At 34.4% G+C, this 15,295-nt stretch overlaps 1 protein-coding gene across 4 annotated transcripts in view; it reads right to left on the bottom strand.

Annotated features, from left to right (window-relative positions):
• Window positions 1-15,295, bottom strand: part of LOC115031564 (uncharacterized) — a 199,217-nt gene that overhangs the window by 89,753 nt on the left and 94,169 nt on the right. For 3 of the 4 annotated variants that reach the window (XM_085841685.1, XM_085841686.1, XM_085841687.1), the window contains 2 exons: window positions 1,107-1,514; window positions 778-818 (listed from right to left, as the gene is read on the bottom strand). In XM_085841685.1, the coding sequence (XP_085697811.1) occupies window positions 1,112-1,514 (403 nt within the window). In that variant the 3' untranslated portion in view covers window positions 778-818; window positions 1,107-1,111. Of the gene's footprint in view, window positions 1-777; window positions 819-1,106; window positions 1,515-10,240; window positions 10,375-15,295 lie in introns of those variants that run through there. The other variant, XM_085841688.1, reaches the window with a different exon arrangement.

The raw sequence follows: 15,295 nt of genomic DNA, 5'->3' as shown, positions 1-15,295 counted from the left end.
ATATAAGGAGTGTCATACCTACATGAGTAAGTATTTGAGTACACATTTCTCCAAAGATATATATATATATATATATATATATATATATATATATATATATAAAACAAATGTAAATTGAATAACAAATGTAAATTGATTTTTCAACACAGACAATAAAATAATTCATTCAAAATGGTTCCCATGAATAGGAATCTAAACTTAGAAAAAAATTCAAATTACAAAATATCTTGTAAGCTTCTTTAATTGCTTCATGTAAAACAATAATTGTTAATATATGTAGCCTCAGAAGTAATGATTGAAAAATATGTTGCAATTAGCAAAATTAAATAACCTTGAAATATAAATTATATACTACAATGGTTAGTGTAGGCCAAAATAAAAGCTCAATTTTGTTTTAGCATGTTTACTTAAGAAAGGTAGGGCATGGGGAAGAATTTCTGAACACAGGAGTAGTTAGATTACATATATCCAATGGGAGATGTGCTACAGTTAGCATTTTTCCTATGCTGCTTCAGTTTTTTTCATTCTCTCTCTCCTACATTATATATCCAGGGAGAAATTACACTCAATGCAATAAGTACTAAAATATGAAAGTGAAAGAAAATTAGTAACAATTTTAACACTAATAGAAAATTATGAACTCAATATTATGAAATGTAGACATCTGAAACAACAAAATAACACATTTTTAGAGCATATAAATGAGAAGAAAATATAACTCTAGGTATATGACATGCAAAAACATTGTAAATGTAAAAAAAAAAATAGGTATCTTACCTACATGAGGAATTCTTTGAGTACCCATTTCTTCAAAGATGCTATACAAAGATACAAATAGAAAATTAAAAAAATAAAACATCAATATGTTAAGCCTTATGAAAGCACTACTCTAAACAGTTTTAAAAGAGAGTACATGACTCTAAGAGCCATACTGCTAAATGGAGAAGACAAATTTTGAAATAATTTTCAAACGAGCAATAGATGTAAGAAGGTATAGATAGCAATTTAATTTACTATATAAACTGTATATGGTGTTTTCAGGACTTTGAAGGCAGATATCTTTCACTTATTTTTATTAGAATATCTTGTTTGAGTATTATATTTACCAACATTAGTACCCCACCAAACTCTTTCCATAAATGTAGACACAATCACTCATTATTTCTCCTTCTCCTCCTCCTGGTGTTCCTGGTCCTCCTGGTCCTCTTGCTCTTCTTGCTTTTCCTGCTCCTCCTGCTCCTCCTGTTTTTTCTCCTTCTTCGCTGTGGTTGCTGCTGCTGCTGCTGCTGCTGCTGCTGCTGCTGCTCCTGCTGACGCTGCTGCTGTTGCTGCTGTTCCTGTTGGCACTGCTGCAGCTGTGCCTGCTGGCACTGCTGCTGGCACTGCTGCTGCATCTGCATCTGCATCTGCTGCTGTTCCTGCTGGCGTTGCTGCTGCTGCTCCTGCTGACGCTGCTGCTGCAGTTGGTGTTCCTGCTCCCGCTGCTGCTGCCGCTGCCTCTGTCGCCGCCTCTGCTGCAATTTAAAATAGGAGATATAGTTAATATTCACATCAGATTTTAAAACCTCAAATATTTAATCGTGGAATCATCACTTTTTTTTAATACTCTTCTCGGGATTCCAGACAGAGATCTGTGAAGAAGTTTCTGAGAAAAGCAGATAGTCAGCTTTCCATTGAGACCCATATGTTAGTTTATATGATTGACTCTATCATGTGTTCAATAGAAAGAAATATGCTTTTCTTTTATCCTTTTTTTTGTTTTGGGGGTTTTTGTTTTGTTTTATTTTTTGTTCTGGTGTGTGTGTGTGTGTGTGTGTGTGTGTGTGTGTGTGTGTGTGTGTTTTGTTTTTTCAAGACCTGGTGTCTCTGTAGCCCTGGCTGTCCTTGGAACTCACTTTGTAGACCAGGCTGGCCTCAAACTCAGAAATACACCTGCCTCTGCCTCCCAAGTGCTTTGATTAAAGGCATGTGCCACCCAGCCTGGGGCAATTTACTTTTCTTTTAGAAAATGTAACAGTAATTTCAAGAAAAAAAATCTCAAAATGTTATTCACAAGTATGTAAGGAAATATTTAAATTTTTCTACAAAAGAAAACAGTTTGTCCCAGCATACAATTTAAAAATGATAAGTGATTATCTGACAGGAGGTAAAGGGAGTTTTTGATGAATCCAAACCTGTCTCATAATAAAAATTAATCATAATTTAATCTCTCTCACTCTGTCTCACATTATATAGATATAGATATAGATGATATAGATAGATATAGATATAGATGATATAGATATAGATTCATGTATACAGATACAGATATAAATATAGACAGATAAAGATATAGATATGGATTTATGGATCATCATGTTCTCCATGATTATTAAAACTAGTTGTAAGTAAATTGAACACCCGTGATTGAAGGACCAATATATACAATTTCAAAGAATTCATCCTGGATTCAAAATTGGGTATAGGCATTAGTCCCACTGCCTACTCCTTGATGTGTTGTGAGGTCTTATTGATACATATTTCTTCATGAAGGGATGTGATAAGAGAAGTAAAAATAATAATTGTATTTTATCTTTACATAGGCAGCTTATGAAAAGTTAACAGATAAGTAACCTGAATGATTAAGTGTAACTCATGAAGGATACTCAAGAGGGAGAACCTGAGACCAGTCATGCTTGTATTCCTTCTTTCCTTCTTACTGTTAAACTCATATTCAAATGAATGCTTATGTAGTATAAAATGATCAATATTTATAATATCATTGATGTAATTATAATGATAGTTTAGTGACAGTTTGATAGATGTTCACTAGATAGGAAATGTATGATAGTATAGTGACAGTTTGATAGTTGTTCACTATATAGGAAATAATTCTATTATATTATTTTTTAATAATACTATTTTAAATATTTTATCATATTTGATTCCCACATGAACCAACATCCTGACCCTTGTGTTCCCTTTATCTCAGGCTCTCCTGATTACTAAAACATGGTGATGTTAAACTGAACACCAGTGATTCAAGGACCAAAGTATCATCAATGTAATTACAAGGATACTATTTAACAGTAAGTCCTCATGATATCCTTCAAGACAACGAAATGTCTAAGAAGTAGCTTATATATCCACATGCAAATTCTTTAGTCTCATGAATGCTGGACATTTGTTCTAACAAAACCAATGATAAAGTCAAAGTTCAAAACTAAAATGATGACATACAGTGGGTAAAGAATTTGAACAGAGGTGTGTAGGAATGGGGGAATCGAGAACTGGGAGTAGTCATGAGCAAGTACAGATACCTGGAAGGCAAGAGGCTTCCAGGACCCAACAGGGATTAGATTAGATAAAATGCCAAACAAATTGGAGGGAGAACTTGTAGAGAACATATCCAGACACTAGAAGAGGCACCAGGTGGGGGAGGTGGCCAACCACTCATCTCCAAATTTTTAAACCAGAATGGCTACTGTCTAAAGGAAATAAAGGAACAAAGGTTGGAGAAGAGACTGAAGGGAAGGTCACACAGGGATTGCTCCACCTGAGGATCCATTCCATATACAGACACTAAACACAAACACTATTGCTGATGCCAAGAAGTGCTTGTTGGCAGGAGTCTGTTATAGCTGTCTACTAAGAGGATTTCCAAGACCTGACAAATACAGAGGTGGATGCTCCTAGTCAACCCTTAGGCTTTAGTCAACCCGTGGGAGGGGATAACATTTGAAATGCAAATAAAGAAGATACCCAATAAAAATTTTAAAAAGGATAAATAAGAAAGTGGATTATTTGAAAAATGCAAAGAGTCGGAATGAGTGGGGCTGAAAAGACAGGGACTGATGGAAGGATTATAGAATATCTGTCTGAGAAATGTTGATCCCCAAAAATGGGACTCTAGAGGCTGCAATTTTGAGGTCCTTTAATGGGTTTTTCTAAAAACATTCAAGAGTCTTTCATTTGGTCCATTCATAGTCAGAATTTATTGTGATCAGATCACCATTTATGATAAGCCATAAGTTTATAAATCATGGTTGGAATACATAGGGATGTCATCAGTACCCTATTTAGCTAATATTACAAGATGAGAAGGTATTCAGCTACAGTCCGGATTTTGTACTCAGATGTCTCCTGACACAAAACATGGCTTAAGATAAAGAAGTCTTTGGCTATGTGTAGTACAAATAATGAGGAATACTTTCTAAATGATTGTGGTAACATTGTCTAATGACTTACTGCAAATTAAATATTCAATATTTTTTAAATCACTTTAGTTCTACAGGAGTGATAGACCAAGGATTTAATGAATGCATTTTGATAACTGTTATTGTACCTAGAAACTCAGTGTTATGTCAACCCTAGATGGGCTGTATAAGAAAAAGATAACTGGTACTTTCATACTGGTAAAACATTATAATGCACTGTATGTAGTTTACATGTGAGGTTATCCATACCTCAAACAATAAATAGTGAAGGATGTTTCCTTTATATTCAGTACTGAATTTTGGATGTCAGCAGTTAACCTGAAATAACTACAAGGTTTAGAATAGCCAAGCAGTGGTGGCACTTGCCTTTAATCCCAGCACTTGGGAGATAGAGGCAGGCAGATTTCTGAGTTTGAGGCCAGCCCGGTCTACAGAGTGAGTTCCAGGACAGCCAGGGTTACACAGAGAAACCCTGTCTTGAAAACAAACAAACATAAAAACAAAACAAACAAAAACAAAAATAAACAACAAAAAAGGAAGGAATTTCCGCAACCTATAGAAAGAGATACCCATGAACATACAAGAAGTCTACAGAAGTCCAAATAGATTGGACCAGAAACAAAATTCATCTTGTCACATAAAATTCAAAACACCAACTGCACAAAACAAAGAAAGAATATTAAAAGCATTAAGGGCAAAAGATCAAGAAATATATGAAGGCAGACCTATCGTAATTACACCAGACTTCTCACCAGAGACTATTAAAGCCAAAATATCCTGGGCAGATGTCATACAGACCCAGAGAGAACACAAATACCAGCCCAGGCTACTAAACCCAGTAAACCTCTCAATTACCACAGATGGAGAAATCAAGGTAATCTATGACAAAATGAAATTTATACAATATATTTCCACAAATACATGCCTACAGAGGATAATAGGTGGAAAACTCCAAAACAAGGAGGGAAACTACACCCTAGAAAAGACAAGCAAGAAATCTTTTTTCAACAAACCCAAATAAGATAGCCACACAAACATGACTTCACATCTAACAACAAAAATAAGAACAATCAACACTCATGTTTCCTTAATAACTGTTAATATAAATGGAATCAATTTCCCAATAATAAGATATAGACTAACAAACTGGATACCTAGTCAGGACCAAGCATTTTGCTGCATACAGGAAATGAACCCCAATGACAAATACAGACACTATCTCAGAGTAAAAGGCTGGATTTTTTTTCAAGCAAATGGTCCTAAGAAAGAAGCTGAAGTAACCATTCTAATATCACATAAAATAGATTTTCAACCAAAAGTTATTAAAAAAAAGAAGGAGGGACACTTCATACTCTCATCAAAGGAAAAAATCTACCAAGATGAACTCTTAATTCTGAACATCTGTTCACCTCCTGGTAAAAACCTTGGAAAGAACAGGAATTCAAAGCCGATACCTAAACATAGTAAAATCAATGTACAGCAAACCAGTAGCCATCATCAAACTAAATGGAAAGAAACTTGATATAATTTTAGTTCCACTAAAATCATGAACTAGATAAGGCTGCCCACTCTCCCCCTACCTATTCAATATAGTAACTGAAGTCCTAGCCAGAGCAATTAGAAAACAAAAGGAGATTAAAGGGATACAAATTGGAAAGGAAGAAGTCAAAATATCACTATTTGCAGATGATATGTTCTTATTTTTAAGTGTCCCCAAAAATGACATCAAAAAACTCCTAAACCTGATAAACCTCTTCAGCAAAGTTGTTGGATATAAAATTAGCACAAGTAAATCAGTCTTCTCAAAGGATAAACAGGCTGAGAAAGAAATTAGGGAAATGATATCTTTCACAATACTCACAAATAATATAAAATATCTGGGTGTGACTCTAAACAAGCATGTAAAAGAACTGTAAGACAAGAACTTCAGTTCTCTCAATAAAGTAATTGAAGAATTTCTCAGAGATGGAAAGATCTCCCATGCTCATATATTTTCAGACTTAATATAATAAAAATGGACATCTTGACAAAAGTAATCTACAGATTCAATGCAACATCCATCAAAATTCGAACTCAATTCTTTTCAGTGTTAGAAATGGCAATTTGCAAATTCATTCGAAATAACCAAAAATCCAGGATATCGAAAACTATTTTCAACAATAAAAGAACTTTTGGGGGAATCATTACCCCTGACATCAAGTTGTATTACAGAGCAATAGTGATAAAAATTGCATGGTATTGTTACAGAAACAGGTAGCAAGATCAATAAAATAGAATTGAAGACCACGAAATGAACCAACATACCTATGGTCACTTGGTGTTTTACAAATAAGCTAAAACCATCCACGAGACAAAGGGAAGCATTTTCAAAAAATGGTGCTGCTTCAACCAGGGGTCAGCAAGTAGAAGAATGCTAATTAATCAATTATTTTATCCTTGTACAAAACTGAAGCCCAAGTGGATGAAGGACCTCCACCTGAAACCAGATATACAGAAACTAATAGTAGAGAAAATGGGGAAGAGTTGAGAACATGGACACAGGATAAAAATTCTCGAAACAGAAGATCAATGGCTTATGGTCTAAGATCAATAATAGACAAATAGTACATGAAAAAGTTGTAAAGCTTCTTTTAAAAAAAGAAACTGTCAATAGGACCCCAGGTGAAGTCATCGAATTTAGACACAATTGTGGATGCCAAGAAGTGCAGGCTGACAGGAGCCATATATAGCAGTCTTTGAGAGGCTTTGAAGAACCTGACAAATTCAGGAGCAGTTACTCACCGCCAACCATTTGATAGAGCATGGATATAATTCTAATAAAATGACCATCAGAAATGTATATAAAAGGAGCAAGTAATATTATATTGAAGGGTGGGAGAGAGAAAGTGGGAAAGTGTACTGTAATCTCAAAAAGAAAGGAAAAAAAAAACTCATTTCCAACAAATAGAGGTGTAATGAATTACTCCTTGCCCAACTATGTGGATATATGCAACAAAACATTGGATTAAGAAATGGAGAAGTTAGGCCAAGGACTGGAGGAGCTGAAGGGATGGCAACTCCACAGGAGGAACAAAATTATCAACCAACCAGACCATAAAAAGCTCCCAAGGATTAAAACAACAATCAAAGAGTACACATGTGGGGACCCATGGCTCCAGCTGGACATGTACCAGAGGATTGCCTTATAATGGCATCACTAGGAATAGATCACCTCAGAGGCCCAGTGACCCAGGGTAGGGAAATGCTCTGCACTGAGGCAGGAGTGGGTGTGGAGGTGTGTGAGCACCTTCAAAATCAGCAGGAGGAGGAGGGAATAGGGGCTCTGTGGAGGGGGAACTGGGAAGAGTGTAAATATTTGAAAAGTAAATGGATAAAATAAGAAAAAATGGAAAAAAAAATCTTCCAAGGTTAACCCTAGGTACATGGTGAGTTTATTTGGGGAATTTTAGAGAGCATGCTTAATTTGTTATTTTCAGGACTGTGTGTGCTCAGAAACAGGCTGTCCAGGAATTCATTACCAAGCAAGGATGATGACTTTCTTAGGATATAAATGACAGACCAAGCTCCAATACTTGACCTTGGCCTTTAATTTCTAGCCTCTTAAAAGGCTACACTAAGTATATGTATATTTACTTAAACAAATTGTCTGAGCATTTGGACATCAGAGTGAGGATCTGCTGCCCTTTCTTTTCATTTAATGAAGGGTTGTAAACCAACTTTAAGCCCAGCTAGAGTACGTGTTTACTACTTGGCACAGAATATTGACCTAGATGGCTACTGTTTGCCCAAGAATAGAGAACTAGACAGTAAATTGATCTATTCCTATATATCTTCCTTCCTTTTTAGATCACCTTTTATCAAGATTACCTAAACTTTAGATAGTGTTAGATAAATGACTCATGATTTTCACACTACAGTTGTTTTCTGAATACTGAAGCCCATTTTTCATAGCATTGTCACTGGAAAATCCTTATTGACAATCTGAAGGCTTTATTTTGGGTACAAAGCAAAGGTGAAGAAAATGATGAAACTTAAGAAGTGTTAACCTGATTTAATAGACATGGAATATAGTAATAGTTGATAATAATGAACACAAATGTAAAGGATTTTACCAGGTACTACATGTGATCAATGAATACCAGGTGTTTCTTCACTGGAGATTATGACTTTTTTTTTCACAAATATTTGTATAAATAACCCATAAAAATAAACATCAACTCTTACCTCCATCTGAATGGACATTTAATTTAAAAAGGACCTTTTTCTAAGTAAAACTTTCTTGCGTTGATTGGACAGGATGTCATATACACATCAACTTGTACTTCTAACTGTGAAAACTGCAAGATTCCAAAGTGACTAAGATTTGGGCTTAGTGGAATCTTTTTGGTACCTAAAGAGGGTATTTGAGCTACCTCCAAATGAGGGTTTTTTTTTGTCTTTTTTTTTTACCAATCCTGTATTTGTATATATTCAATCCCCTCATGCAAAACTCTCAGAACCCTGAGAAACAGGACCTTCCATTTCATTAAGTCCAAATATGTAACAAATAAATTTGATAATATTTTTTTTTTCATTTAGAATCCTTCCTCCACGAAATCTGAGAATACTACTATGAAGGCAACACATTACTCTCACATCCATTCACAATTTAAAACATTAGGGCCTCAACAATTATCTGCTTTTACCTGTGTGAAATTTCTCCCATCATGGGCAAAGACTATTGTAATCTTTCCCAGTAAACTTGTTAGGCATCACTTGTGCAATATGCAATAAACCGTCCAAAAATACTAATAATCCTCTAGCTTTAACCATTTCCAACTAAAATTTCCTACCTGGTGATTAAAAAACACAATCATTTCCTTTAATTGAGACTCAATATCTGATAAATCCTCAAAGTTTAGAGTTCTGTTAGATGCATAAAAGCAAATTAATACACATGATGGACAGAGCAATAAGACAAATTACTGAGCCACAAAACTATATTAACTATAGAATTACTAGGACAATAGAGATGATAATCTTGGAAAAGACTGTGAAAAAAATGACAATCTCTTCTAAACAAATTTTAATAAGTTCAAAAATAATGAGATACCGACATTTACTATAAACCAGTCATGATATATCATGATAGATTCAACCTATTAGCATCCATTGATGTTTCCACAAATCAATAATTAGATAAAATTAAATGCACCTGAGGCTCCTAGATTTTGCACACAAACAGAAACTTGAATTTGAAAAAATGAACACAGAACACACAAGAGCCACAGGACAATATATAATAAACACAACTGAAAAACATGTTCAGTTACACTAAATAGTGATTAAGACAAAGCATTACAACTAAAGTAACATACATACTATGACTCATGGAAACTTGGTGGTAGCTGTAAGTTTAGTATGTAAAGATTCACAGTTAAAACAAAAGAAAAGAAGAAATTTTGATTGGTAACATTTTGATTGGAGTATCTACAAACTCTTTGCTTTTAATGTTCTTACAAATGGAAGTATGCAGATATGTATGTATGTACATAGAATTTCGTTTGTTACCAACAGTAAGAAAGTGATTCTGATGTTAGAATTGGGATTGAAATGTAATGTAAAGCATCTGAAAGCTTTCATGGTTACCAAGGGAGAATTTCAGTGTTTGAGTTTTAGTATTCTCAGAGTGTAGTTGCATACTAGGATAGGTAATGTTAGAGAATGTTCCAGAAAGTCTCATGGTAGCAAGTGAGAACAGGTATCCTGATTTAAAAACAAACAAACAAACAAAGAAAACACACACACACACACACACACACACACACACAATTTACAGATCTGGTACCCCAAAGCATATTAAAGATCAACAGGTCTCCTGTCTCTGTCAGATACTGAAGGCCGATGTAATCCACTATCATTGCAGATGAAATAGAACTTCAAGGCCGAGTCCTGAATGATAGATCTTAAAACTGAAGTAATTACCAGAAGCAAAAACAAATACCTTGTACAAAACTTGATCAGTTTCATTCAGAGCAGGAATGTGATAATTCATAGCAAGTTACCTGACCATGATGACGTTTTCTTTTCATCTTCATCTGTATGCCTCCTTCTCGAAAGAGCAGCTTGTTGTCAATCTATAGCAAGAGCCTGGTACGAGCTGAGATCTAGACATCAACCAGGAGCATTACTGGAAATTTTTTTATGTGAATATATTTTTTAGCTATGGTTGACTCGGACTGGCTCAATATATGTAGGAAAATAGAGAAAAGGTTTGGGACCAATCAGGAGAGAGATCTCAAAAATGATAAAAGAGGCAAAAGCCTGCTGTTACCATGGAGATTTTTTTCCATCAATGCTCCTCCATCTTTTCTCCCTCCTCCCTGCCTGTTGCATCAGAAATTTAAAAAAAAAGGGGGGGGGAAGGAGTAATAGAAGGAGGAAGACCATAATATTTTGTAGTTATTCTTCAGTTTCTGGCTCTAATTACACACTGAGAAAACGTTCTAGTAATGGTTGTGCCTTTGAGCCTGTGTTTAGCTAATGGCGCCTATAATAAAGCCTCTATTTGTGTCTAGGGACAGCTGCTTGTAATCAGGAGCTGTCAAATGCACTCCTGAGCTGAACCTTTGTAATCTTCCTGTCCCAATAGCCTGAGATGTTATGTTTATTTGGAAATTAATCACACTATCTCGTGTATGCGTGCACATTACACCTTACAAACAACACATTTAAATTTTGTAAAGGCATAGTTGTGTTCAGCTTCATCAAGCTATGTACAATATAATACAGTGTGTGTTAAATTATAATAATGGTAAATAAATATGAAGAGGAGTTTTATTTTAGAAAAGAAATGTAAAAATCTAAACATTCTATAATCATTTACATGAGTGTGTCCACCTGTATGTTATACATTTTATATAGAGAAGCACATTGTGTATATATGTATTATGTCTAATTGTGAATTTATTGAATTGATAATAAGATGCCATTATTCTGTAAACATATATCTTAATATTTATTAGTCATAGTGTGTTAAAAATACAAAAAAATACATACACATAATACATTAGGGTTACCCACAGCATCTATAACTAAAAATCCATTGCAACTTAATTTGATATCTTTTTATTACACTCTCAGCTGATTTAGCCCTATTGATATGTGCTCAGATGCAGAGACTAAAAGTACTCTCTGATGCTTATCTTCTTGAAAAGTATTACTTTCCTTGTGCAACCAGTTCCTCACATGCTAACTATTACAAGTTTCTTCCATCCTAAATCTGATGCTTTCCTGTAAAGTTATACTCACTTTTTCTACCTTAGAATTTACATACTTGACTGAAATTGTAGGAGATATGACTGTGTTTATGCTGTTCCCCTGCTAGCAACACATGTGTAGCCGAAGACAAGAAGCACCTAATCTCTCTTAGATGCTCCATGTCACAAGTAAAGCAACCTTCTGACAAAGTTCACTCCTGTACTGAATACATTTTCCAATTATCCCTAGCTGCTTACTTTTCTTTGAGAAGCAGTAATATGTATTAACAAGTTCCAATGTATACCATGGTTTTCGTTTTGCATTGAACATGGTTTGTTAACGTTGATGTGTGAGAATTTATTATAGTATGAAGTAATATATGCTTCCTAATAATGAGTAGTATACATATATTCAATTATTACAAAAAGAATAACACATGTTAAAAATAAGAATTATTTTACTACCTTCTATAATGAGCCTAATCCTATTATGGTTCTGATGGTTCAGGTCCTTCCCAACACAACCCTCTTTTTGGGATGTCCCTCATTTTCTTCCATTCCTTCAAGTTCTGTTTTGAATGCTTGTATAATTTTTGTTTGTTTGTTTGCTTGCTTGGTTTTTTGTTGTTTGTTTGGTTTTTTTGTTTGTGGTATGGTGTTCTGATCTTAATTTTCACTACTTATTCTCTTTTGTAATGTGTATTATAACAAATAATGTGAGAGAAATTTTGAGCAATAATGTAAATCTACATTAATTCCATGTCAGGTAATTTTATATTTTTTTTGAAAAAACACTAACCAATGTCTTTGGCAGCAGTGGCTCACACCTTTAATCCCAGCATTTGGGAAGCAGAAGCAGGCAGATTTCTGAGTTCAAGGCCAGCCTGGTCTACAGAGTGAGATCCAGGAGAGCCAGGGCTATACAGAGAAACCCTGTCTCAAAATAAAAAAAAAAAAATCACATACTGATATTACTGATATGGATACCTTATATAACACACCTGATAAAGCCAATGACCAGAAAAAAATTATTTACTACCACACTTTCAAACAAAATCTATTTACTTTTGATACCTGTTGTTGGGAAATTGGTTTTGATTAATGGAACAATACTAAGGACATTAAGCATGTTTCTGGCCAGGGTTCATGTACAGGAGTAGGGATTCAAAATGCAATAGTATCCATTTTGTTCATGTAAAAGAATTTATTTTTCATTGAAATTAATTTTTTAGAGAGAGAGAAACCACATGAACATCAATATTTAGGTAGGAGGAAAGATATGGAAGGATTTGTGGAGGCAAGTTTATATGATTAAAATACATTACATCAATCTTTTAAAATAAGTCTATGTGTAGGTCTAAAATGGAGTAAAAAGGGAGCTGTGATAGTAAGTCTTCATTGGGTTGTATTTGTTCATAAATACCGCTGAGAAGTTATTTGCATTTTATAAAATCTCAACTCAATTTTATCAAAAATATATATGAAAATTAAATAGTATAAGAAGACTCTATGTACTCTTATTTACTATTTCATCAATTTTTCTACATATTCTTGGTTAAACAGGGTATGTTATCTCAATTTATATTGATAAAATTTATATTGTTGTAACTCAATGTTACACACATAGGAAATGAGGAAAAGCTCTACCTGGTAACTCTTTGAAACAGTATAATTTCTAACTGTCTTTATACCCACAAACAAACTTTAACTGTCACTTTCAGCAGAGTTATTAATTTTCCTGCACTGAGAGGCAACTTACTGCTCAGTATTCACAGCGGTCTGTCTAACCCTTACTGATGAATCCACAAAATACACCATTATAACAAGGCTGAGACAATATTGCAGAATGTGGGCCAAAAGATTATAATATCTTGCAGACTATGACAATTTTGTTTTCAAAATATCTTGTGTGTAACTTCCTCAAATTACACACATAAAATCTCAAAACAATAGTCACCTAAAAAGATTAGTATAATGTTATCACAAGTCATATATTAATGTGTATCTGGAAAGCTAGGGAACCTCCATATTCAATACAGAGTTTCAGACACCTAAAGAAATATGAGATCAGGAGATGAACATCTATAAGGAGGAGCACTTCAGTTTGTAATATAACAGAAATGGTCATCACTAAAAGTACTCATTCATAAAACTAACACTATATATTGATAACATTTAATTTATGTCTCAAAAATGAAGTTATGTATATATGTACATTTATATAGAACAACAATTTGTAAAAATGACATGAACATTTAAAAAAATCCAATAAATTATGTGATTATTTTTCCAGTAGCACTGATATAAAGACTGTCTGACCCTCTAGTTAACATTTACATTTACATTAAATTATGTAGAATTTCAGCAGTATTCTCTCTGGGAATCAAATGAGATTATTTTTCTAACTTATAAAATCAGGCAATAGGTTATTTACTCTACTGTGTATCTTGTGATCCAAAATTTGTACCACAAAGTCCTTATCCAGAATAAATCATGGCATTCCTTTAGGTACACTGATGGGCTCAACTTTTCCTACTTTCTTGGCTAACATATCCAAACCTTTTCTTAAGGTGACATGAAGCTAGGTTTAAGTTGCATAAAAATTGTACAGACATTCTGATGATCAAGTTCTGTCATTTATTGAGGGGTTGTGAATAATCAAAAGTCCAACAATAACACCACCATGTCAAAGTGGAGGGAGAAAATTCCAAAATGACTCACTCATAGATAAAATGTATAGGCAAATATTTCTTGCTAAGGTAAGGTGAATTAATACTATTTAGGTATTTATCTTTGGAAAGAAGATTTAATCCAGTTGGTAAGCCAGGAAGATAAATAGATGCATATGTATGTATGTATATTTTATATAGATAAAAATTCTATGGCATGTCTCTAACCAAGCAAGTGAAAGATCTGTATAAAAAGAACTCAAATACCTGAACAACAACAAAAACATTGAAGATCTCGGAAGATGGAAAAATCTCCCGTGCTCATAGATTGCAAAGATTAATATAGTAAACATGGTCATCATGCCCAAAACAATCGACAGATTCAATGCAATCTACATGAAAATTCCCGCTTAATACTTAATACTTCGTAGAGTTAGAAAGTGAAATCTGAAAACTCATTTGGAATATCCAATAACACAGGATATCCAAAATTATTATCAACAATGACAGATCTTCTGCGGAAATCAACATCCTTGATCTTAATCTGTATTACAGAGCAATAGCTATACAAACGGCATGGAATTGGTAAACTGACAGGCAGGTAGATATATGGAATAGAACTGAAGACCTAGAAATGTACCCACAAGCCAATGGTCATTTGATCAAAAGTATTAAAATCATACAGTGGCAAAAAGACAGCATTTTTAAAAAATGGTGTTTGTTCAGCTGTTTTTCAGCATGTAGAAGAATGTACGTAGATATTTTCTCATGTCCTAATACAAAGCACAAGTACAAGTATATCAAGGACCTCCACTTCAAACCAGATATACTGAAATCATGGAGGTAAATATTGAGACAAAGTGCGAAGCAAAGACTGAAAGAAAGTCCATCCATAGACTGCCCCACCTGGGTTCCAATTCCATATACAGTCACCAAATGCAGACACTATTGTGGATGCGAAGAAGTGCATGTTGACAGGAAGATTATGTATCTATCTTTGAGAGGATCTGCCAGAGCATGACAAATGCAGAGGCAGATGCTTGAAGCCAACTATTGGACTGAACATGGGGACCGCAATGGAGGAGTTATAAACACCCTCCCTCACAGCTGAAGACATTTGTAACCACATAGGACGAACAACAATATCAACCAACCAGACATGCCAGAGCTCCCAGAGACTAAATCACCAACA

This window comes from Mus caroli, unplaced genomic scaffold (assembly GCF_978045245.1).
Source record: "Mus caroli unplaced genomic scaffold, Mus_caroli_1 scaffold_8, whole genome shotgun sequence".
Taxonomy (NCBI): Eukaryota; Metazoa; Chordata; class Mammalia; order Rodentia; family Muridae; genus Mus; species Mus caroli.
Note: the sequence above shows the minus strand (reverse complement) of the source record. Positions and strands in the feature narration are given on the sequence as shown.